At 38.1% G+C, this 26,673-nt stretch overlaps 2 protein-coding genes and 1 non-coding gene across 4 annotated transcripts in view; 2 read left to right on the top strand and 1 right to left on the bottom strand.

Annotated features, from left to right (window-relative positions):
- Positions 1-6,036: 6,036 nt before the first annotated feature.
- Positions 6,037-8,619, top strand: LOC149023436 (uncharacterized). 2 transcript variants are annotated; one of them, XR_016171526.1, is made up of 3 exons: positions 6,200-6,276; positions 6,971-7,039; positions 7,172-7,255. XR_016171526.1 is itself a non-coding variant. In XM_089143975.1 (2 exons), exons 1-2 carry the CDS (start codon positions 6,241-6,243, stop codon positions 8,072-8,074), a joined length of 939 nt encoding a protein of 312 aa, XP_089000101.1. In that variant the 5' UTR covers positions 6,037-6,240; the 3' UTR covers positions 8,075-8,619. The 2 variants fall into 2 exon arrangements, 1 of the variants encoding a protein (XP_089000101.1); XM_089143975.1 differs by lacking the exon at positions 6,971-7,039 and having other exon boundaries at positions 6,037-6,276; positions 7,172-8,619.
- Positions 8,620-8,869: 250 nt separating this feature from the next.
- Positions 8,870-26,673, bottom strand: part of LOC149023434 (vacuolar fusion protein MON1 homolog) — a 42,486-nt gene continuing 24,682 nt past the window's right edge. Inside the window, exons 13-14 of the mRNA XM_089143974.1 lie at positions 15,934-15,998; positions 8,870-10,371 (exon numbers count right to left, since the gene is read on the bottom strand). Coding sequence (XP_089000100.1) covers positions 10,276-10,371; positions 15,934-15,998 — 161 coding nt within the window. The 3' untranslated portion in view covers positions 8,870-10,275. The remainder of the gene's footprint in view (positions 10,372-15,933; positions 15,999-26,673) is intronic.
- LOC149023435 (small nucleolar RNA R71) lies at positions 23,715-23,821 on the top strand. The gene has a single exon (XR_016171903.1). It is a non-coding gene; the product is annotated as a small nucleolar RNA R71 (small nucleolar RNA).

Raw genomic sequence — 26,673 nt, 5'->3', positions numbered from 1 at the left:
GGAATTGTTTAAGCCCAATCTCTGTTCTTAGTATTGTTTCTCAAGTGTTTTATCTCACTTCACTTCACTTCATGAATTTAAATTAGGAAATGCCTGATCAGTTGATTTCTGAATGAATAAAATTCAGGCTTGATTGCCATCTATTGATTCTACAAACAAACATATAATTTGATTTTTTATGCATAATCAAAATTGGGTTACATCCTTCAGCATGGCAACTAACCTTGCATGTATTAGTTTCAACAATAGAGAACATCATCATCGCATGCCATTTTTCATACTAAAATTATACCGTACCATAAACTGGGTTTAAACCGTTTTTTTTTCCATTGAAACTAGGGCTGCAACAGGGCCGGGCTTTTGCAATCCCACTCCCAGCCCTATTTCTAATCTAAGCCCATTCCTGCCCTGAGGGTCAAGGATATTGTCCTTGACCCTAAGCCCTACAATGCCAATCCAAACCCATTCCCTCCCTAATTGGCCCTGATTGGCTTTGTCCCTAGTCTGGTCTTGATTGACCCTATATTTAGCCCTGGCTCTGATTGGCCCTATCCTTATCCATGTTTCTAGTTCATTGAGACCAAGCATCAGGGACAAAACTAGGGTCAGGATTAAGGCAAAATCAAGGCTAAAAAACCAAGAACGATTCGGGACTAGCCTGGCAGGCCAATAAATAACCCCAAACCGCCTTTAACCCTAGTTAGGTCCAGAATATTTTGGTCCTAATCCACCCTTAAGACCAAAATCTTGAGCCCAAACCCTATTCGAACTTAGGGCGGTTAAGGCCATTAGGGCCAAACTTATTATGCCATTTTTGCAAATACCTTTATACCATATTGTATAAATTTGGTCCAGCATACTTGTGATTTTCAATATTTAATTTTGATACAATATCAATAGCATACAGAATTACTAACATCGTACCGATTGACACCCTTACATGAAGTTGTTTGTTGGTTTTCAATCTGTCGGTGTAAGAGCAATGATTTTGTTGAAAGGTCTAATTTGGTTGGTCTCCAATATGTCGGTGTAAAGAGCAATGATTTTATTGAAAAGTCTAATTTGACTATGTGAATCTACAAGGATTAGTTTCTTAATAATTTTCAGTTTTTCAAACACTATTGATTCATAATTTGGCCTTCCATTTTTTTTTTTTTTTTGGGCAATTTAAATTGATATCTACTACAAGTTGGTTTTAAAAATTGTTCCATCCTTTTGTACTTAGTAACAGCTTTTCAATTTAGCAAATCTTTGAAGATTGGATTTAAGTATATGATTAGGGAAGATTTATGTTTTTTGGGTAGAAATTAGGGAAGACTATTATGCGTGCATTGATATTAAAGAACTCAAGTTTTAATTAATTTTATGGTTTAATATAAATTCCACCAAAATAGATTAATAGATAAAGTTTTTATATCAAAAGTGTAATATTTTTTCTTTTCTTTTAGGGGAGCAATGAGAAGGTGGACTTAAAAGTGAATTTCATTCTAAATATACAGAGGAAAGAAGATAGTTTTTTATTTATGAGAGTGAAGGATTCCAATTCCATATCATTGCATGCATGTGTCTTGTGATGTGGTGAATGTGCGGTGTGGTGTTTTCTGGTATATACAAAGATTCGAAGACCTTCCTCCAATAAAAAAGAAGAAAGAGAAGAAGAAGAAGAATGTGAAATATTTTTTTGAGCAAATTACACAATACTTGCTATCAAGGTTTAAAGTATAAAGTATCATATAAGTCAGGTGATTTTAAGAGACGTATCATCCTGTATCAAGTATTGTATCACTCTAGCTATTGTATTTTAGTGTAATTCAATGGAGAGATGTATCGTATCGGTTTGGTTAAATAGGCGTATCGGCTAGTATCGTGGGATCTTGTCTTCTATATTTGGGGTGAAACTAGTGACCACCTAATATTGTCTTAAAAATTATATAGTACCCACATGCATAATTACAAATTACCCACAGTTAAATTCACTGTTTAAATGAGTTATAAAATTACTCAAATGCCCTTACTTTTGTTTAAATCATTTAAAATTAACTTAGGGAGAGAGTGCGGCAGAGGGGTGATCAGAGAAGATGGGTTGCAGAGAGAGACAACACTATTAGGGCAATTAGTTTTGAATATTTTGGTAATCTCAATTAGCGAAGGCCATTTACATAATTTGGTTCGGATTTTCAATCATTAAAATCTCAGTAAGAGTATTAATGTCATTTGCTTAATCAAGATGGGGGCATTATAGTCATTTTTCAATTCAAAGGGCATTTAGGTAATTTAAAACTTAAATGATTTAATAAAAGTAAGGACATTTGGTTAATTTTATAACCTATTTTAATAAAAAATTTTAATTGTGAGTAACTTATAATTATTCATATGGGTGCCATGTAATTTTTGAGACAATAGTAAATAGTTAGTAATTTCATCCCATACTAGTATAGTGGGTGCTGTAGAATTTGCTCCAATTTTTTTATATTAGTAAAAGAAGTATCTTTTTATCTTTTGTCAACTATGATAATAGACACCCCAATAAATTAAGTATAATTCTCTTATCTCTTATCTTCACGGATAAGGGTTGGTCCTCTTTTTATATAATGGAAAGAAGATAGTTTGGATTTATAGTTCTTTATTAACGAGGGTAAAGGATTTCAACTCCATATCATTGTATGCATGTGTCTTGTGATGTGGCGAAGGTGTGGCGTGGTGTCTTCTGATACATACAAAGATTCAAAGACATTCTTACCAAAAAAAACGAAAAAAGGGAAGAAAAAGAAGAAAATAAAATATATTTTTTATTGATGAAAGAAATATTGAGAAAAAAATGAAAAAAAAATCTCTCTTATCAACTATAACAATGGAGTCAATGGACACCACCTTAGGATCCACATCTTCTGTAATTCCTTTTTCTATAATTTTCGGTAATTTTCTCACAGGATTGTGCCATGTGGATTCAAATTTAGTTTAAATTGGATAACCTTTGGATTACTTTAATGCCACATGGCACAATCCTATGAGAGAATTACAAGAAATTGTAAGGAAAAGAATTATGGTACAATAGTTTTATATAGAAAACTGAGAACTTATACATCTCAGCTGAACAACAATGCCGAGTTTGTTACATAAGGTTTTAAATTTTCTTATAAGTAACGGTTTTGTAAATATATCTGTCAATTGATGTTGTGAAGTAACAAAACATGTTATGAGATGTCCAAATGCCACCTTCTCCCTTACAAAATGGTAATCTAACTTAACGTGTTTGGTGCAAGTATGAAAAAATAGAGATTACAGTAGTCATGATAGAAGCAAGAAAGAGCTTCGCACACGTGACTAAACCTCATGTGTCAACAAGAAGAACGACCCATCAGTAAGCATGGATGATAAAGCAAGATAAGTTTTGGATGTAATGTACGGTGAAGAGAGCAAAATCCTCCCCACTTTGGATGGAAAGGAGGATTTCAAAAAGGCTATGGCCCATGAGCCATGGGCCATGGGGCCATGGGGCCATGGGACACGGATCGAAAAGAAGGAGAAAAAAGGATAACCTCCATGTGCTTGTAGCGTTTCATGTGCACTAGTGAACAACTCTGTGTGGGCTCCGTGGAAATTCTCTTCCATTCAAAACCAGAAAATTCCGTTTCCGTCTTTCAGAAATCCAAACACCACCCTCTTTTCTCAGCAACCAACCATTGACAATCGCACTTTCTGTCTGTCTCTATCTCTATCTCTTCTCTCTGTGTGATGCTGAAAGGTTGAAAGGTCTAAAGGTCTAGGAGAGAATCTCTTCGCCACTCATGAGTGTTCGTGTGGTGTGGTGTGGTGTGGAGAACAGCTTATAAAAACGCGTGGGGTCCGATGAATAAAGCAGTTGTAAATTGTAATTCCCAATTTTTTTTTGGTTCGGAAAAAAAACGATTATTCCAGTCATTTTCTCACCGTATGATCTGGGTTGTCGTTTTCGTTCCAAGATCCGGTTTCCGTATCGGTTTATTAGTCGTAAGGATCGGGTATCCATATCGGCATTAATTTGAATAATGAATGTCGTGTTTGAAATTTGTAAATGTCGGTGGTGGTGAGAGAGAAATGATTGGACTGGTTCAGTGGTCCCCACTTTCCAACCAATTAAGCTTCTTCTTCTCCATGTCCACCGCACCGCACCGCACGTTGCATGTGGAATTGTGGATCGGGTCAGCACGCATTCATGCGGACTCTACTCTACTCTACTCCACTCCGCCGGTCCACCCTACTTTGCTCTGCTCTTGAATATGGGGATACGAGTATTATGATTATTTCACATTTTTCCATTACACATTAGGAGTGGAGATTCTTTCATATTTTTCCATCACACATTAGGTGAGTGAGTTTGAATCGCTTCTTCATCAGATATGCTTCCCTGATGTATGTTTTTTCACCACATATATTGTATAGAGTTCGTGTCTAAAATTAATAAAATAATTTAGAAGTGAGATTCACAGTGGGTTTTACGTAGACTTCACACAATATGTGTGGAGCGCTAAAGGAACACCATGTGCTTTCCCTTTCCTGATAGAGCGGTGATTCAAAGTCCCTTTGAGTTTTGATGAAGTATTTCCATCTATGCGGGAAAATGTGTGAAAGACGTACGGTCCTCTACGCGGGATCTCAACTTTTGACCAATTCCCAACTATACAAAAATTTCTTTTGAGCGTGTGATGCTTGTGTCCAATGATCAGTTGGGAGTCTTGGGAACCTTGGGACCTACATCTATTATTATTATTATTATTATTATTATTATTATTATTATTATTATTATTATTATTATTATTATTATTATTATTATTATTATTATTATTATTATTATTATTATTATTATTGTTATTTTCATCAAATTGTTGATTTGGAAAGAAAGGAAAAAAAAACACCAAAAGGTCAAGGTTTGATACAGTTAACATGTAGAGATATCATATGCAAACCCTGACACTGATTACTTAAAAAGGAGAGAACCAAGGTTGGGAGAGCAATACTTTTGAAGTTGAATTTTTTTATTTTCATGAAATAGATAAAACCTCGTGTAAAATGTGAAGGGTAAAGGACTTCAAAATCTAGTTACTAAAATAGAATACACTGGATTTAGCATCAACATTTGAACAACACTAAATCAATAATTTATGTTGAACAAACAGTTCTGGTGGTGGGTTGATCACAAACATGTGAAATTCTTTCAGAATCACGAATAACTATTAAACTATCGCAATCATTCAAATCGATCGAAAAGTTAGAACAGAAGTAAAAGAAAGTTTATCTTACCGATGTTCTCTTCTACGAGTAGCACAAAGTCAAGCTCAGCACGTAATCAAAGTTGTATAACACATGAAGACACAGGAACGTGAAACACGATCATCTTAATCCACTAACAAAGAAGTGATACATTACTGTTGCAGATGAGCCTTCAGATGGTGAAGTGCAATGCACCAAACAAACTAAAGAACCCCAAAATGGGTTTTTGAGAGAGTAATAACTTGCCGTCTTCTTCTTCTTCTTGATAAGCATTAATTTTCCAGATGCACCCAACGGTCTGCTGTAGTGTGGAGTAACTGGACCTCAATATCGAGTTTGATGAGTCTCTTTCACAGTAGAACAATGCATTAGTTTGACATTTCTCAACCACACAATAGGTGGAATGGATAACTCACATGAGACCCATTGGAGGAGTCCCACTTCTAATCTATTTTTCAGTATTCAAAGGAGGGGGAGTCCTATCTCCGTTGTGTGGTTGAGAAGCGTCAAAGACTACATTGTTCTCGCTAGAGAGGTGATAGCTTTTATGGGTCTGTACCAACACGTACTACAACCTTAGCATAATGAGAGCAGGTTTCCGATTAAGGAAGTTCCAACTGGATTGACAATGACAGAGTCCCCTCCCTCTCACTATGCCTCACCCCATGTAAGGGGTCTCATGAGTAGTGTGGGTTGTGGTAGAGAATTTTCAAGAGAGACAAAACCCCTGGAAAAGCGGGTTCTTTTTTTCTGGAAATTATATTTTTCTGAGAAAGAAATGGGGTTTCTTATTGTTTACTGTATCCTTTACCTGGAAGGAAGTTTCACATTCCTTATTTTCTTTGATGTGAATTGATTTCTGGATGTATTTGAGGAGCCATCCCCTCTTTGTCCCTATTCAATATTATATAATCCCTTTCCGCTAATTGAATTTGAACTCTACTGCTGGGACGACTTCTTCTTCTTCTTCTATTACAGAGAAAAAGAGAGATGGAAGAGTTTACTTCAGTTTGGAATTACCAAGAGGTGGGTTACCTACTAACTTTAAATTCCTTCATCTGACGATCTTTTTTCATCTGTAATGGCTTTTCTTTCTGCATTGAAGAGGTTTTAGCTTCATGGGTTCCTTTGAATCCTTGTTTTTTTAACAGTTTTATGGTTAGTTTTGCCGTTTTATGTACTCCTATCACCTCTGAAAATAAAACATGGACCCGGATTGCTGTTTCAATTAATGGGTTTCTTTCAATGGGAATTCATTCACTTTTTAGATTCTTGTTAACAGGGAACCAATCCCTAACTATATGGATGTATGTTGGAAAGGTCATCTCTGCATTCTCATTACCTCTTTCCCAAATAGTTCCTCTGTTTTCAAGTTCTTGATCTGGTGAAACTGATGTACAGAATGAGGTTTGCAGATGTATATTTCTGATTTCTATGTTTACAGGGAATATAGTGGTTATGGCCTTTGGCTTTGAATGAAATAGTGAAGTACACTGCTTTTAGTTCTAGTGCTGGTTCTGTTCTGGGGAAGATGTGTGTTTGTTTCTGTTAATGATACATGAAATGAAGCACAGGCTTTCGGGGTTTAACATTAGGATGAATTAACCTTCTTAGGACTTGATCCTCGTTTGGGTTCAATTTTCCTTTTTAAATTGTGTCGAATCTAGTTGAAATTGTGATTTTAGTAGTTGATACTGATCCTAGTTCTGAAATTTCAAAGGATTGCCTTGAGAGGGGAAAAGCAGGTGCAGAATGAAATTCCCATTAGTAGGTGTTTCTTTTCCTTGTGGTATGGACTGAATCCAATCTTTCTTTTGTACTGGATTTGATCAACTAAATTTAACTGCCATGCTTAGTAAGTCTTTTTTGTTCCCTGTATGAATGATCAGATTGTTTTACTAACTTGTTTTTGTACTAACAGAATCTCAGTGAGCTGAAGAAAAAGCTTATTTACATTACATATGAACTCGAATCTACGAGAACAGATGCGAAAAAGGAGATTAGAAAATATCAAGAGTACACAAAGCAACTTCTGCAACTGCTAAATGCTGCTTACCGTGAAAGAGATGAAGCACGAGATCAGCTGCAACGACTATTAAGCAAAGTAGTGCCAAAGAGCACCACAGATATCCTGAGTTCTCGATCTGAGGGTCCTTCATTGACAAATAAAAGAGCAAATTCAAGCTTTGCAGAATCAGATAGTTTATCTGAGGCATACAATCATCACTCCTTTGGTTCCTCCCTTGTAGATTCATCTGTTGATCCAGTTTCTTCTCCTGAAATGTCAAACATGAATGCTGTTGATTCAAGTAACCTTACAAAGGCATACCAGCCAATCATTCAAGAATCAAATGTACCCAAATCAGTGGGAAATCTCACTTCAGGAAATGTATCTGCATCAATTGGTATTATATCTTCAGGTGAACACAAGGTTGATATTGCTTCATCAGTAATTGATAAACTTATCGAGGGAAGACCTCTGCCTTCAAAAGGGAGACTCTTACAAGCTGTAATTGAAGCAGGCCCTCTGCTTCAAACACTACTTCTTGCAGGACCACTTCCTCAATGGCAAAATCCTCCACCTTTGCAACCATTTCAAGTACCAGTTGTGTCTATAAAAGGTTGTGATCCTGAAAATGTTAACCAGAATCAAGTTCCCCATTCGAATTTCGTGGCTCAAGGTTCATTGGCTTCATCATACCTGGGGATGTCTTCCCAGATACACTCCACTTCTGCATTAAATTTTTTGTGCAGTTCAGGGTCTTGTTTATCGCCTGTACTGAATCAGGATCTTCCCCTCAGAGACAGGAGTAGCAGGAGATAGAGACTCCAATAAGATGAAGCTTTCATCTGTATCAGATGGACAAAACCCTTAAGACTTTTTTGCTGCTCCTGTATAAAATTCAGATGTTGATGGAGAAAACCGAATAAATTTTTTACAAATACTTTTCAGTGACTTAAGCACAATCTTAGTTACAGATGAACCAGAGTAGCAATTCCAAGTTCCACAAAACAGTATTGTTGATCTCATTCACATTTCAGGCAAGACAATCTCACAAATTTTCTGGGCATTTCAAGGTTCTACTACAGCAGAGGATGCATTGTTTTTTGGATTGTTTAGTGGGATAAGCCTCAGACCAGGACCACTTTTTGGAACAAAATCTTAAGCAAACTCATTTAGAAATATCCAGGAAAAGTCCACAAAGCAGCAGATAACTCCGTCGTTTTTGCTGGAGCTATGGAGTGGGTTCAATGCAAACTGGTTACTACAAATGTTGAAAACGAGAGCATTCATGTCGGTTCTTATGTTGATATGCGTCATATAACCTTTTCAAAATTTCAATTCTAGCTGCATGTGGCCTTACTGTATTCAATCCACCACGCAATGAAGTTCATTGCTTATAGACACCTGGGTATTTCACAACTGCCAACCCTTCATGGCCATAGAACTCTTGAAAGCGTCCCAAGGAAAAGAGAGAAGACAATTTCTTAGATAATTATATTATTGGCGCTTTTTCGGTGAAAATATTTATATCAGGTTTATACTTTAAAAAATAAACCATAGATTATTTTAATTAATAAAAAAACAAACTGTTTCGAATTTGAATTTACAAAGCCCTTCTTCAGATTGGGCTTCGTCTACTTCCTGTACATTAGAACTGGATAAAAAATTACTACAGGTACAGCAAATCGTAGTACCACTCACAGTGGTGTTGTTCATGTACAATTAAATGGCTTCATGCCACAGATTGTAGCTTCCCTTGCATTGAAACATTCATAAAGCAGTTCATTGGATCAGAAATCAACCTTTACTTGACTAGCTCTGTAAATCCAAGCGTAAGACAGTTCGTTTTTGTTAATTCAAACGATGGATGGTCAGTCTCACCACCGAAAAACAGACGATAGGTGGTCAGTTTTGTAAAAGTGAGCTAGTATTCTCTTCTCTAATTAAATAGTTATTCACAAGAGGGAATACATAAAGTGGATCCTGACACTGGATCCTTAAGATATTTCGTCTTATGTAATGCCAATTTAACTTGGAAAACTAAAATCTTGAATCAAGGGAAACAAGGTAAGCCAAATCATCATACACAAAATTGAGGGAGCTCCACGGGCAAGATCACCCCCAACCGTGTTGACAACTCTTGGAATATAAATAGAAGAGCATGACATAAAAATAGGGTTCCAGTCAAAGCTTCTCATACTTGAGACCAACAACCCATCCCAAACCCAAACCAAAGCCAAAACCCATTCACCACCTGGAACCTTCACCTTCTATTCAGATCCAAAGTTTTGAGTCAAAAGACATATCAAGATGGTTAACTAGCCTTGTTTCAAGCATTTCTATTTTCATTTGAGGAATCACAAACCACGATGGACGCAGCGAAGGGCACCCAAATATTTATCTTTACGAATGCAAGGGTTCTAAAAACTCAGTTTTCTAGAGGCTGACATTCATAGCATTGACCGAAGCCCCAAAGATTTACAGATGGAGCTGACCTAACCACAATACAAACACCGCAGCCTTTGTTTAGGGATAATCTGTCAATAATAATTAATAAGTTCACAAAACAGAGACAGCCACAATAAGTTTACCCGGCAGCAGTCTCCCTGTCATGCTAGCAACAATTCTACTCAAACAGTTCATCATTCCTAGAAGATTCTACCAATTATCTCCTCTTCATATGCCCAGAGAGTGCAGGAGCAGCAGGACAATAGGAATTAGAAAAAAGAAATAAAACCCATGATAAGGTACTCCCACTTTAATACAGCTGTCTAGCTACTACTACAACATCAATTTTGTTGGAATTGACTCAGGCCCTCAACAGCGTTTGAAGCCGCACCAGTATTAAAATACAACTGATGCTGCCTGAGTGTGTTTCTTTATTTTTCTTAACAAAATAATCAAGAGCAGGACAGCATCCTCGTCCAATAATCCAATGACATGAGTACACAGAATATAATTAACATTTTATTAAGAACATAAAAATAAATTACATTGCGTATAACGGTCATGGGAAAAGATCACCATGAAAAAGGGCTTGCTCCCATCAAGAATATTTCATTTTCCACATCTCTCACCCACTGACAGACTCGGTTGCACGTAGTTATAGCTGAAGCCTGCATTTCAATAAAACAGTGTTTGATGAGAAGGGAGAGGAGGAGAAGAATCTTTGAGACAAGGTTGAGTGAAGCAAACCACTCTGTGGAATCAGTGACTTATCAAAGTGGCCACTAGAGAGAGTTCAACAATGAAATGTGAATCCTTCAATAAAACTGGAACGGGTTTCCCAGGCAATGTTGAGCAGTCCCAGAACAGTTGCAGATCTTTTTATACATTACACAAGTCAAACATCTAGAAAGCCAGGGAATTATCATTCCAGTTCCTTGCTGACTTCCTATTTTGGTCATTTTACCCCCTTTTTCAGAGCACCAGTAGGGCTAGTTAAGTGCAGAATAATGTAAGGAGTCTACATCTATTTTAATTTTTAGGTTTTGTTTTGGTTAAGTTATTGAAGAGTCTGTCTGAGCAGGCATCCTAGTTGAAATCCAATTCTCAAGTAGGTTCCTTCTATAAGTCGGTTGTTTATTTTGCATGTTATCTTTGTTCAAGAGTCCTCTAGAAGACACTTTTTCTAGTTGTTTTGAATCCTTTTGCTTTCAAGTTGTTGAGTTGTAATTGGATTCCCTAAGTTGAGTCTTAGTTGGTTTCCCTCAATTGCAAGGCTATAAAAAGCCCCAACCTCATTGTAAGCAAATCAGTTTTGAGAATAAAATAAAATCAGCAGATCTAGGGTTGTGAGGAGCAAGTCCATGCCCTGGGTTTTGAGGGATATGAATTGTTTTCAAGTTCCACTTCATCTTCTTCAAGCCTGTGGCAATCCTAGAAGTCATCAATGCTGCCTTCACTGAACATCCCCTTTCCTAAGCAAAGTAAATGAGATCCCCGCCACCCCTACCCCAATCCACTCTCCCAACCCTGCATAGTCCTTCCTCTTCTCCCTACACGTGGCACCCTTCCCCATCACCAAACTGTAGCTCTAGTTATCCCCAAAATTCTAATCCCCCCCCCCCCCCCCCCAGCAGCAGAATCTGGAATTTCCAAAATTCTGGAAATTATGTTAAGCTGCATAAGGTAAAACCATCAGCAAACCCCTTTCCCCTACCTTTGATACTAACCCTAACCCGAGGATCATAAAATCCTAAAAAATTACAAAACCCTAGCTGGTAAAATCCTGCAATTACAGTCTGTTTGAAAACAGAATATTTTCTCCTAATTTCAGACCTGATTCTAATCTGGCCAAACCCTAGATCCCTTCCCAATTAACCCTAGACCTACCCTATACCTATACCTAAGAGTTGGGAACCTTGCAGCAGGGTTCCTTGTGTGTTTTAAGTACAAAAAAGCTTCTGTCCTTGAATTCGAGACTTAGAACAGCAAAGTTACAAGCCCTAATTGCTGCTGTCCTTTGAGATCTTGATGCAAACAGCAAGAATTGAACCCTAGATGAGATATTACCAAACGAGGAGGAATTCCAAGAACGGAGAGCATCCTTGATATTATGGAGTTTGCTGAGGGGGAGGGAATGACAATGGATAAGCTTTAACCAAGCCTCTTTGACTGTAGGAATGAAGGAAGGGTTAGAAGTCTACATGTCAAAGAATTTGAAAGGCTTGGGACCAAAAGAGGTGGGGGGAAGAAGATGGACAAGACGGGGAGTGGTCAAAAAGACGAGTGAGAGAAGGAAGCATGGGAGGCAGGAAAGTCAGGAATCATTCGATAGGAAGTGATCAAGCTTAGAAGCAACTCTGGCAAATCCTACTCAACAATTTTGCCAAGTAATGGGTTGGCCCAACCAACAAAGATCAGAAATACAAGAGTCATCGATGCAGGAGTTGAAAGCATCAATTGCGGCAGGGTCAGCAGGAGAGCCTTCAACACGCTCATAAGAATACCGGATAATGTTGAAGTCCCCACTGATACCCCAAGGAAGACACACAGTGGAAGAGGAGATAAAACGGATATCCTCCCCAAGGGGGATACGCTCGGAGGCTCAGTTGAAGCCATAGACAATGGTAAGAAAGAAGGGGGGAGAGTAGGAAGTGGAGATACTGAGGTGCATAAATTGAGAAGAGAAATTCAACAGAGTGATTTGGAATCTAGTGGAATCCCAAAGAATCCAAATATGACCATTTGGAGAGTGAGAGGAATTGGAGACGAAAGACCAAGATGGGGCAATGGAGTGGGCAATCCAATGGGCACTATCAAATTGGACATGGGTTTCAAGAAGGGCACAAAGAGAGGCTTTAGATTCTTTAATGGTGTTTTTAACTACGGCTTGTTTTGTAAGGGAGTTGGTTCCCCTGACATTCTGGACAAATTAGTCAGACATTATAACCGGGGGGGGGGGGGGGGAGGGCAACATTATAGCTACTGGGGTTGGGGCAAATAATAGGGATGGAAGCATCCATATCAGTAAAACTTTAAGGGGAAGTCTCCCACTAGGGGGAATTCAAAGGGGAAGGGGTTTCAAATAAATTAGGGTCCAATGAAGAACCCAAGATGAGTGACGACGGTTCAGGGGATAGGGGTTGGTTCAGAGGGGTGGTAGATGGGCTTGGGTCACGGGGTTTGAGATGGGTTGTCATATGGTTCAAAGGACAAGAAGGGTTAGGAGAAATAGCTTTAATGCAGGCTAAGGGGGAGGTGGGTGGATTAAAATTGGGCCCAAATAACGAACAGAGAAGAGGCCCATTAGGGGAGGCTAAGCCGAAAGCAAGGTCTCGGTCCATGAAGGGGAATAAGACGATGGGAGTTAAAATATCGAGTGGGCCCCAAGCATTGTGGTAGTGGGTAAGGGTAAAATGGGCAAAGCAGTGTTGGTGTGGGTAGGTGAGAGAGAGGGATAAGAGCGAAGGGGAGTCGGGAAGGTTCCTAAGGTCTCCATTTACTGAGAGAGGGAGAGGACACAATAAGAGGGGTGCAGGGGTATCGTCTTCGAGGCTAGCATAGAAAGGGGAAATCTTTGCTTGAGGGTTAGGGTTGAGAGGTGATGGGACCTGTAATGACTAGACAGAAGCTAGGGATCCATCGATAGTCGAGGGGGAGGCAACAATCTGAGCTGAAGCAGGTGCTTCGATTGCAGGGATCTAACTAGTAGAGGCGGTACAGTTCTATGCTTCCTGGGAATCAGAGCTCACAGTAAGGGGCTTCTGAGGGTGTTTGTTGCGGCTTCTTCTTCTTCTCCAGTAAGTGTTAGCAACCGGTGGGATGGAGGCTTCGGAAGTAGAGTCTTCAATTGCCACTAGAACAATAATTTCTTCAAGAACATCAATAGTTCACGGTGGAGGAACAGGGAGGTTCGGGGGCATGCGATCACTTAGAGGAGTCGTAATAGTGGCGGAATTGGCGTGAGGGCGAACAAACGAGGGCAGGGAGCAGGGACTAGGATCATGTCCAAAGGAGGAGCAAAGATCATAGCGCAGAGGCACCCAGTCGTAGACAATAACTTGATCGTACTTCAAAAACCGCTGTCATCTTCAATAAAGAGGAACGGAGGGAGAGGCTTAGTAGTGGGAAACTCCACGCAAATTCGAGCATAAGAAAGTCTTTCCATCTTGAGTGTTTTAGAATTAGTTCGAAGGGGCTTTCCAATAGCTGATCCAATACAACTTAGGCAATAACAATTCCAAAATTCGAGCGGAAGATCAGGAAGATCGATCCACGGGGGGAGAGTGCTGAAGTCAACCCCGCAGAGAGGCAAAGAGGGAGTCCAAGACACGGGCCTCACAATTCAGAGAGGCAAAATTGAATAGAAAAATACCAGAGTCAAGGAGGTATGTTTCCATGAGACCTTGCTTCCATTGTTTGGTGAGGGAAGCTTTAAGGATGCTTGTTGGGGGGGGGAGGCAAGGCCAAAGAATGGCAGAATTCCAGCAGTTAATACCTATAGCTATAGAGGAGGGACAATGGGCTGAGGGGACAAGGTTGGTGGATATAGGTGGGAAAAAAGTAAGGTTCAGATTAGTAGCAGAGGGGTTGGGTTTAAGGAAGAGGGAGTTCCAAGGTCAAAAGAGAGGACAAGCGTGGGATGGGAGGCATCAAGGGAGAGTCAGGTCATCGGAGGGTGAGGAAGAGGGTAATAGCAACGGGATGCCATCAGGCTTGCTTATGGTGAAAGTTGGAACATTAGGAAGCTTCATTGCATGAATATGCCATGTCTCCACATCGAAGATGTTACTCATTGCACAAATACGCCACTGTTATTTCACTTAATCCTAATGAATTCTACGCCGTACCCGGTTGATATATTTATAGCCTTACATGAATGACCTCACACTAGAACTCAAACTTTGAAGGTAATTCTAATTAGGACTCTAATTTGGACAAAGGAAACTTCTTCCAATAAGGACTCTGTTGTAACTCAATTTAGAATGATCCAAATTACAAAACAAGAATAGATCTAGACTCTTTGCAGTAGATTGGATTGTGACTAAGGGAATCCCTCTTTATAATTGGGACTCCCAACTTAACTAGGACTCTTCAATAACTTTGACCGAAACAAAACCAAATTCAAAAACAAAAGTACATTTGAAATCCTACAAACAACCTGGATCCAACTAAATGAATCCTTCTCTAATTAGGACTCCCAACTATACTAGGACTCTTTCACAACTTAACAAAGACCAACTCAAATAACAAAACAAACGTATACTTGGACTTGTGACAAAATTCTAATTTGGGCTAGACCAAATTGGGTTCGATTAGGGGTACCCACAATGACCAAAATGCCCCTATGCTGGCCGAAATTCCCTGGGATGCTGGCAGGGCAGCGGGGTACTGGTAACCTCCCTAGGCCTTCTTTAGGTGGTCTTGGATCCAGTTCACATCAGCGGGTCGAAGCATTGCCACTCCCTTTGGCAGCACCGACTAATTTGAAACTTAATTTGAAAAGCATATTTCGATCTAGATGTTTTCAAGAGTTCTTTGGATATCAAACAGACCTCCAGAGAAGGTAATTTTAATGCGGCCAATTTCCTTCGTTTCAGTCAGTTCCGCTATAGTACTCGCTGCTCTAGCTAATTGTCCACCCTTTCCGAGTGTAATTTCTTGGTAATGTATAGCCATGCCTAGGAGCATATAATTTCTTTTTCTTCAAATAATTTCTTTTTGTTTTATAGGGTAAAAAAATTCTAGACAAAATAACAGTCTGTTCATTTGATGGAGAAAAATAGGTGGGTCAGTTGCATGTGTAAGACCCACGTAAAACTAGGGTGAGGGGTCAGAAAAGGAAAGGGGGAAAATATGATAAAATTGAAATGCGTGGGCTTCACAACCAAAAAATTAATTTTCCCTCTGCTTTCCACTGAGTCCCACCTAAAATGGTATGAGATTTTTAAGGCAATGAGTGGGAAAAAAGTGATTGATACCTCAGCAGACAAAACTCTTTAATTTAAGAAAGCTTGTCTCTACAATCCACCACCCCCGTTCAACCAAAGAAACTCCTAATTTGGTATTCTGTGGGAAGTAATTCTTTTCTTTAAACTACTTTTTTTCCCGGCCCTTTTTGTTCACCACTTAATATTCTGTCAAACAGAAGGTCTCTAATGGAACAAGAACACATAAATACTGACATATCATAAAGATCATTTTGAAAAGGAGAAGTGGAGAATGATTCTAACCTTGTCAGCCAGTGGATCAAATGCTGCATAAAATTCAAAATCCTGAGTGATCCAGCATAAAAGAACTGTCACATAATAGTAAATCCATCAGATTTACAGGTAAAACTTGTATTCCACATGGATTACATTGAATGACAGAACTACACAAAGGTGTTTGCTTAGGTGGATCAATATGGATTATATATTTAATGCGAAAGGATATTTTCAATGAAAATAATAGTAACAGCACTTCCCCATATTGGTTCAATTACAAAAGGGTAACCAGTCAGAACCGCCTCAAACATTGGATCAATAACATGACAAAGAATCAGTAGTCAGCACTTAACCATTGTCCAGGTAACATCAGTTTGAGCAAGAAGAGCCTAGGACCAGGCCTTGTACTAGTGAAACCATACATGCTATATTTCATTAAGTATACGTTTGGTTCAAAATTAATAAGAAAAGAAACACACTTTTTTTCTTGCAACTTCAGGTTATGATGTTTTCTCAGAAGTTGATTACATTTTTCTATCCATTTCCTCTTAACCAACCATTTCTCTAAGACCCAGTGATTCAGCAGTTGAACTCTACCTTCCAACATGGTCCATCAAAGATCTTTTGAGATAGTCCAACTTCCTCCCACTAATGGCAGCTTTCTTGTAGCATCCGCCTCAGAGGCTGCTTCTTCAACACCTTAAGTATGATTTCTGTTAGATGATATTGGGGTTTTACCTTTTTACCCTTTTAATTTTAGTTACTTGGATGTCAAACGAGGTGTCACAGTTTGAGCAAGAAGAGCCTACAACCAGGCACTGTACTAGTGAAACCATACATGCTATATTCATTAAGTCTACATTTGGTTCAAATTTAATAAGACAAGAAACACAAACTTTTTTTCTTGCAACTGCAGGTTATGATGTTTCTCAGAAGTCGATTGCATTTTTCTACACATTTCCTCTGAACCAACCAATATTCCCTTTTAAAATTGGATGCACCAAAGCACCTGAAGATGAATTAGTCTTGCGAGATCCCCTTCTATTCTCCAGAAAAAATAAAATAAATAGGGACCGTTCTCTAAAACCCAGTGATTGAGCAGTTGAACTTGACCTTCCGACATCGTCCCTCATAGATCATTGACATAGTCCAACTTCCTCCCACTTAGTCCCACATATGGCAGCTTTCTCATAGGACCCACTTCAGAGGCTGCTTCTTCAACACCTCAAGTATGATTTCTGTTAGATGATATTGGGTTTATATTTTTAGTTACTTGGGTGTCAAACCAGGTATCACAGGTTAGATTTGGCACTGATTTATTTCCAGATTCCCAGTGTAATTAGTTTAGGAAACTCAGATTTAGACCTTATTTGAAGTGAGCTGTAGAAGCTACTATTTTTCAGTCTTTCTATTTTTCGTCAAGTGGACAGAATATTCTGTTCAGATTTATTTAATCTTTTTCTATAGATAAAGGGCCTGAGACTCAAGGATTCTGTCCAGAATAGCAGGGAGCTTCTTCCTAAGCTGGTTCGACCCTCCCTCCTTTCTTCATCTCTCCCTTTTGGTCTTGGGTTTGATTACTAGTGCTAACTTTCTAAATTACTGCATCTATTACATTTCCATCTAGGATTACTTAGTAGAACATCAGTCCAGGATACAGTCTGTAGTTTCTAACAATGATGGCATATAAACAGGGCAGGGCCTAAACCATTATGACACAGAAAAAACCCACGAAAAAAAATGAGAAAGAGAGCAGGTAAAACTATATCAAAACAGATACGGACATCCGATGCATATGCATGGGCTTCCAAAACGCAAAAATCTCAGTTTTAGAAAGAAAGCTTCTCAAAACTGATATTTTTTCCAAAATTCTACTCAGGATTCCATATACACATAACAATAAACAAAAGCTGCAAAAAAACTCATCAAAGATGCATCCTCTCTCCTACCCCTAGGGTATTGATTCGACCATCTGGCTCGCCTTCCACTACAGAGTCTAGTTCAAAGGTCATATGACATTCCTACCTCTCTCTCTCTTTCCCTCCTACCCCTAAGGTATTGACTCGACCATCTGGCTAGCCTTCCACTATAGAGTCTAGTTCAAAGGTCATGATATTCCTTCACAACCTGGATACCCTAATTCTTACACTGCCATCATATGGAACCTTAAAACTTAAAAGAAATATCTACCATATTAAATCCAAGGTGTGAAATTTCATTCATCTCAGTAGGTGCCAAGGTGACCGAAATTTTAAAATTTCAGAAACTTTTTCTGAGAGTTCTTTTTTGGGATCATTCTAGCATGGTTTCAATGTCCAGCCTAATTTGAGGCCAATAAACACATTGGGAGTGTTATTTTTTCCTAAAACCTAAATCAAAGTGGTGTGCTTGATCAGCACATGCTTGACTGTATAAAGGCAAAACTCGATGTGAAATCCCCTGGATTTCTAACCCGTTAACCCATGGTTTTAGGACCGCAAACCCGCGCCTCGAGTCGGCAACAATTGTGGGCCATTCGAATTGAGCCCAAAGTTTCTAAAGTGGACTTAATGATTTTGAATGAACCTAGTGATGATTTGATAACTCTCATATAGTTTAAAAAAAGAAAGAAGATTAATCACGATAGTGTTAAAAGACAATTTTGGCACTTCCGTAAACCGGCGATGGAGAATCCGATTGATGAGAATAAGGTATCAAATCGAAGATCGTCGAAAGAACTTTCCATCAAACCAAAATCCACCGAAATCGGAGTTCATTTGGGGGCCCAACCAAGGGTCGGTCGAGTGGCCAGTCGAGTGACCAACCCCCCAACCCCATTTTCTGTTTTGGGGAAAAGTCGAAATTTCGGGTTTTAAAGCCCTATTTCATGTTTTAACTCACCTCTAAACACTTTTTTTTTTATGCTAGAATGAGGTTGAGGTTGTGGGAAGAGGAGAAACCAAGGAGAAGAGCAGATCCCATCCATTCGAAGGTGCTTTGTGACTCGGATCTTTGCGGAAACGTTAGGAAATGTTAGATTTCTTAAATCCTTTTATTAGACACAATTTTGTGAGTAATTCTCTTCTCTCCTTTGATGAGATTGTGGTAGTGGGAGCATGTTAGGTTTATTGTTCATTCTTGAATCCTCTTGTTGAGTTTGCTTTTTAGTATAAGAGATAATGGTGCAATCCCTTGCAAAGGATTTCGCATTTCGACTCTCTTAAGTTGCCCACGGGCGATTTAAGAGAGCCAATTTGGGGCTTCTTGATCTACATCGAATTAGATCAAATTGAAGGCACCCTTATGATCCTTTTACTGCCAATTAGACTTTCCCAAGGTTTTGTTTTGACTTTGAATCGATGGCAAAATTATAACTTTTATCCGATTTAGGTTAAAAAGGCAAGTTTTAACATTGTTTTTAGTTTGGGTTTTTGTGGTAGATTTTGAGATAATTTTCTAAACCCAAATTAACTTCTACTTTATTTTTGTTAATCCTCTTGCATGATTAAGTTTAATTATCTTTTTGTCACCTTCTTGTGGGAGGGAATTTTTTATCTTTGGAGAAGAATCCAATTGAACGGTGAGGAATAATTAACCATGTTATACTTAATTATTTGTTGTTATTTTAATTTCTCATGTCAATATAAATTGCTATAATTTCTATTTACTATGATATGCTTGTGTGTGACTTTGCGCAGAAGGAAGATGAAGCTATTTGTTTTGATATCGCTATTTATGTTTGGATCTTATATTATTGCTATGAAAGCAATATGATAATGTATGAGAAGAAAGAGGAGGAATACTATTATTCTCCTTACCTTGTATTTTCTAATAGGGTTGTGGGTTCGTCCATTACCCTAGTAACCATATGTTAAACCCAAATGCATGATTGATAGGTGTCTAGAAGTGTTGGCTTAAGAATCCCTATGAATACTACTACCCTTCCGATATAGGTATTGAAGCCGGTTAACCCGTGATGCTAGTGGTTGGGTCATGTATGTCAAACAGACACACTATCATCATAGACAAGTAGGGTTGCATATAATAGATAAAGGCTCCTGGGCACTCAAGACCGGTAACCAACCCGTGAGAGGATATGAAGAGCATCATATCCATTATATGTGGATAACCGCTGGGTTAAGGAATGGGGTCCAACAGATGCCTCCCGTTGAGGATTTCATTCATAGGTGGAAAGGTATTGAACCAAAAGGGTACTAGGCACAAGGGGAGATATTCGGATTATATGCAATATAAGACCCTATGACTTTGCATTGGGCTTAGGTTTATCCATGACACGCACCAAATCTTATACCAAACAGTGATGTGAGAAAGTGGTTCTCCCACACTTAGATTAAGCTTGTCCTCAAGCAAAAATAAAAGAAAAATACAAATGCAGGTAATAAACTAATGTAATAAAATAAATCCTAACTCACTTTCGTAGGAATCACGGTTACACTTAGCACGTGCAACAAGCCTTTAAACCACTAGGTTACCCCTAGAGGAGGAGTTTTGTCTCGTAGATGTTTGCAAAGAATATACATCCAAAATTCCAATTTAGCTCAAAACATTGCAAATTCCAACTCTAACAATTGGTAAGTACTCATATAGGATCAATAGCTATAACAATTTTTCTCACCATTGATTTCAAATCCCCCACACTTGAACTTTATTACCCCATATTGATTCTTGAAACTAAGCAGGTATCTCAATCAAAGACTCACCTTATATCTTTCAAGTACACCTCTCTTTTAAGCAAAACCACTCATAAAGTAAGGGGACCAAAGATTAAGGTTTTGAAGTATTTTTTACCAAACAATTTTACTAAGGCATACTTGTATTTATCTCTCTTTTCTTTTGAGTTGTGAACTTTACTTTACTTCACTACGGTTGGCTTGAATGACATGGTGGAGCAAACACCAGAAACCCAAGTTACTTTGTAGCTTTGCTTTGCATATGCGGATATGCCCACATAGACAGTGATGCGATAATTCTTTTCAATAATCTCATTTCTAAAAGTTTCAATCAAGTCACTTCGATTCCTGAGTCGGAGTGCCCTGTTCAATTCCAAGGAATTCAACTTTTACTTTCTACTCTCTCTTTTTTTTCTTTTCTTTTTTTCCCCTTTTTTTTTCCATGTCATACAAAAAATTGATCTCAACTCCTAGCCAAAGAAACAATGACCCACAAAACCCATAGATGGTCCAACGCCTTAAGTTAAGGGCCTTTTATTTTTCTAAGGAAATCTCATCTCAATATACATACAAGTTACCTTCCTCTCAACAGGGATTTTATGTGTTCACGATGGGTACCAAAATCACTCTCATTTCACACATCATAGTAGTTGAAAGGGTATGTACACTAACCAAAAGTTAAAGTTAAAATTTACAAAGAAGGTATTCCCCCACACACTTAAGTAATGCAATGTCCTCAATGCATGCATGAAAAGATAAACAACGAAGATAAATGAGGGGTATACCTTTCAGGCAAGATGTGCTTATCTTGGGAAGCTTTAATCTTATCTTCAATATCGATGTACGATGGGGAAGACACTCCAAATAAGAAAAACCATGAATAGAAAAGTCATCCCTAAAGACTTTAAGAAAAACCTTCACCATGTAAGAGAATATTCTCATCATACGTTGAGGTTCTCTAGAAGGTTTAACATCCTTCATAAGATGAATATGATGTTGTACAATGGAGGAGCTTAGACATTTGATATTAGTGATAGACCAACCCAATGCTCTTCTATTATCATTCAACAATGTGATAAACTATTCTGCTTTGTTAGAAGTTAAATTAGAGACAACAATGACAGGAAGAGAATTATCTTGTCCCAGGAAAGCATACTTCAAATGAGAAGGCAACTATTACAATTATTGAGGGTTTGGGAATGGAGATAGAGATGGATAGGGGTTTAATAGGCTCCAAAGGTGTGTGAAAATTTAAGACTTCAGAAAATAAAGTTTCACCATCATCATCCAACATATCCATACATTCTTGAAATTCAGAATCAAAATCAATCTCAAAGTTGGTAATCACATCATTAGGAAAATCTAAAGATTCCTTAAACATATTAATCCCTTCTTTTATATGTGATTGCTTCCCTATTATGAACATATTAAACTCCATAGTTCGATTTCCAATAGACGGTTAAGATGCCATTTCGACAATTGATTAATGCATTATTAGTAGTCAAAAATGGTCTTCCTAGAATTATTGGGATTTCATCCTTGATTGAAAACGGTTTAGTATCTAGCATAATAAAATCAACTAGAAAAATAAATTCTCCCACCTTCAAGAAACATCTTCAACCATCCCTTTAGGAATCTTAATTGACCTATCCGCCAACTGAAGAACAGTTTTAGTTGCTTTCAATTCTCCCAATCCTATTTGCTTATAAACATGGTAAGGCAAAAGATTCACATTAGCACCAAGATCAAGTAAAGTATGCTCAATGTATATATTGCCTATGACACAAGCTATGGTATGGCTCCCTGGATCCTTATACTTGGCTGCTACAGGTTGAGTAATTATGGAATTGATGTTACCTTCTAAGAACGCCTTTTTCGCTACGCTAGTGATTCTTTTATGAGTGCATAAATCTTTCAACACTTTCGCATAGGTGGGGATCTAGCATCTAAAAGAGGGATATTCACTTCTACCTTTTTAAAGACGTCAAAAATTTTCTCCATAGTTGCAATCTTTTTCTTATTAACTAGACGGCTGGGATAAGGGGCGTTAGGAATATAAGGACTCTCATTTGAAATTTGTTCTTTTCTCATAGTTTTTGATAGTGGTTCAGCAAACTTAGGATCCGCTAAAACAACTGGCTCATCCTCATCTTCTATGGGTTCCTCAGACAAACCCTTATTAGAAGATACTTGAACATTCTCCTTATCACAGTGGTCACTAATCTTGCTCTTTTCATTAATATGTGACTCCCCTGTTAAATACCTTTTCCCACTTCTCAATGCATACACAGAATTAATTGAAGCTAAAGAAGAAGGGGAGGATTCAACTTAGTTGACTTGATTTGGTAAATTTGATGGTCGTTGTTGAATCTGAATCCTAAGATTTAACTCAGGTTGGCTTGGCATTTTACCTCCGCCCAAGCAGCAAAGGAAAGTCCAAACGCGAGCAGAAGGAGACCCCCGGAAGGAAACCCGGATTATTACCCAACCAAAGAGATTGATTTGGCGGGAGAGGCCGAGGCAAGGGGATGGGCCAGCAACGGTTCGAAATTTGGGGCATAAGGGAACTAGAAATTTTGATTATGAGAAAATTATGCACTTTGTTGTTGAGGAGCACCAAATTGATTTTGTGTGGAATAATTGTTTAATCCATTTTGGTTTTGCCCTTGAAACCATGGAAAGTTAGGATGATTCTTCCACCCAGGATTGTATGTGTTATTGTACGAGTCTGGAAACATCGCACTGACATTTTCATGTTGTCCTCTAGAATAGCTAGGGCATTCCTCAATTACATGTGTAGGAGACTGACACCATGCACACATAACAATAGATTTGTCAATAAAATGTGCTTGACTTGGTGGTGGTGCAGCTTTTACTACCAAAGTTTCTAACTTTTTCAAAAGACTATATATTTGTGCGTCCTTATGCTTGGCTATCAACAAAATATCCCCTACTGGTCCTTTCAAATTCTTGGGTTGACTCCCATTTTCTAGTTCTATCTGTTAGGTCTAAAAAATTTCCCAAGCTTCGGAATCATCAATGAACGATGTAAATTCTGTGGGGCACATAAATTCCAAAAGTTGCTTTGTTTGATAATCGATACCATCATAAATTATTTGGCATAAATGACATAATTCTATACTATGGTGAGAGCATTTTTGGAGAAGGCTTTGGAACCTCTCCATTACCTTAACAAAGGACTCATTGGTTTTTTGACAAAATTGAAGAATATCATTTCTTATTTTATTCATCTTGGAAAAAGGAAAGAATTTCTTTAAGAATAGGATAGTGAATTCTTCTCATGTGATAATGCTATCTAGAGGCAGGCTATAAAGCCACTTTTTGACTTGGTCTTTTAATGCAAATGTTATAAACCGTAGTCTTACGGCATCATCAGTGAGTTGTTGCACTTTCATAAGGACACAAACCTCCTCAAACTCCCTAAGGAACAAATATGCATCTTGATCAAGAAACCCATGAAATTGGGGTAACATAGACAAATAATGAGATTTAAGTTCAAAATTATTACCCCTCACTTCAGGTAAACGTATACATGAGGGTTGTACAGATCGAGTTGGATAAAATCTATCTCTAAGACTCTTAGGTGGAGGTAGGTCTTCCATGGTCAAGGTAGACACTTTGGACAATTTGATTTGTGGAATCACGAGTCCAGACACACATGCACTAACCACCTAATGCAATTAAAGGCTCTTATAAGAGAATGAGGTTATATCATGGGTTACCTAATCAAGATGCATATTTGTTCCTTACGGAGTTTGAGGAGGTTTGTGTCCTTATGAAAGTGCAACAACTCACTGATGATGCCGTAAGACTACGGTTTATAACATTTGCATTAAAAGACCAAGCCAAAAAGTGGCTTTATAGCCTGCCTCTAGATAGCATTACCACATGGGAACATTTACTGTTCTATTCTTAAAGAAATTCTTTCTTTTTTCCAAGACGAATAAAATAAGAAAGGACATTCTTCAATTTCGTCAAAAACCCAATGAGCCATTTGCTAAGGTAATGGAGAGGTTCCAAAGCCTTCTCCAAGAATGCCCTCACCACGGTTTAGAATTATGGCATTTATGCCAAATAATTTATGAGGAAATCAATTATCAAACAAAGCAACTTTTGGAATCTATGTGCCCCATAGGATTTACATCGTTCACTGATGATTCCGAAGCTTGGGAATTTCTTTTAGACCTAGCAGATAAAACTAGAGAATGGGAGTAAACCCAAGAATTTGAAAGGACCAGTAGGGGATATTTTGTTGATAGCCAAGCATAAGGACGCACAAATAGATAGTCTTTTGAAAACGTTAGAAACTTTGGTCGTAAAAGCTGCACCACCACCACCAAGTCAAGCACATTTTATTGACAAATCTATTGCTATGTGTGCATGGTGTCAGTCTCCTACACATGTAATTAAGGAATGCCCTAGCTCTTCTGGAGGCCAACATGAAAATGTAAGTGCGATGTTTCCAAACCCGTACAGTAACAAGTACAATCCTGGGTGGAAGAATCATCCTAACTTTTCATAATCTCAAGAGCAAAACCAAAATGGATTAAGCAATTATTCCACACAAAATCACTTTGGTGCCCCTCAAAAACAAAGTGCACAATTTTCTCATAATCAAAATTTTCAGAATGCCAATTTAGCTAGGCCTGTCAATCCACCTATTGTGCCTCGTATGCCTCATATTGCACAAAATCAATCACCATCTGGTTTCAATAGAGGTAATAATCCGGAGTTTTCTCGTCTTTCTACCTTAGAGAAGAATATGGAAGTACTTTCCAGCACCTTCATTACTTCTATGCATAATATGAAAAAACAAATTTCTACTCTTGCAAATGCTTTGTCTGAGCGAGAAAAATGTAAAATGCCTAGCCAACCTGAGTTAAATCCTATGACTCAGATTCAACAAAGACCACCAAATCAAGTCAACCAAGTTTAAACCACTTCTTCTTCTTTAGAGCCAATTACTTCTATGTATGCATTGAGAAGTGGAAAATGGTATTTAACAAATGAATCTCCTATTACTGACCAGAGCAAAATTACTGATCATCGTGATGCGGAGAATGTTCAAGTATCTCCTAATGAGGGTTTGTCTCAGAAACCCATAGAAGTTGAGGATAAGCCAATTGCTATAGCGGTACCTAAGTTTGCTGAACCACTATCTGGAAGTATGAGAAAAGAGAAAATTTCAAATGAGAGTCCTCATGTTCGTAAGACCCCTTATCCCAAGCTGTCTAGTTAATAAGAAAAAGACTGCAACTATGGAGAAAATTTTTTATGTCTTCAAAAAGGTAGATGTGAATATCCCTCTTTTAGATGTCATATCCCAGATCCCCTCCTATGCGAAAGTGTTGAAAGATTTATGCACTCATAAAATAATCACTAGTGTTCCTAAAAAGGCATTATTAGCAGGTAACATCAGTTCCATAATTACTCAACCTGTAGCAGCCAAGTATAAGGATCCACGGAGCCCTATCATTTCTTGTGTCATAGGCAATATACACATTGAACATGCTTTACTTGATCTTGGTGCAAGTGTGAATCTTTTGCCTTACCATGTTTATAAGCAATTAGGATTGGGAGAATTGAAAGCAACTAGAACTACTCTTCTGTTGGCAGATAGGTCAATTAACATTCCTAAAGGGATGGTTGAAGATGTTTTACTGAAGGTGGGAGAATTTATTTTTCCAGTTGATTTCATTGTGCTAGATACTAAATCTTTTTCAATCAAGGATGAAATCCCAATAATTCTAGGAAGACTATTTTTGGCTACTAGTAATGCATTAATCAATTGTCGAAATGGCCTCTTACGGTTGTCTTTTGGAAATCGAACTGTGGAGTTTAATATGTTCAAGATAGGGAAACAACCACAAATAGAAGAAGAGATCAATATGCTTAAGGAATCTTTGGATTTTTCTAATGATTTGATTACCAACTTTGAGATTGATTTTGATTATGAATTCAAGAATGTATGGATATGTTGGATGATGATAGTGAAACTTTATTTTCTGAAGTCTTAAATTTTCATACACCTTCGGAGCCTATTAAATCCCTATCCATCTCCATCTCCATTCCCAAG

Source organism: Hakea prostrata, chromosome 2 (assembly GCF_041222555.1).
Source record: "Hakea prostrata isolate BN-2017 chromosome 2, UWA_Hpros_2, whole genome shotgun sequence".
In the NCBI taxonomy this organism is placed as follows: domain Eukaryota; kingdom Viridiplantae; phylum Streptophyta; class Magnoliopsida; order Proteales; family Proteaceae; genus Hakea; species Hakea prostrata.
This window is presented reverse-complemented; position numbering and strand designations above follow the sequence as displayed.

What these genes read in the sequence shown, in the direction of transcription:
- LOC149023436 (XM_089143975.1), top strand. Translation starts at nt 6,241, where the DNA reads ATGGAAGAGTTTACTTCAGTTTGGAATTACCAAGAG. An exon ending in CAGTTTGGAATTACCAAGAG is followed by an intron (nt 6,277 to 7,171) that starts GTGGGTTACCTA and finishes TTGTACTAACAG; the next exon opens with AATCTCAGTGAGCTGAAGAA.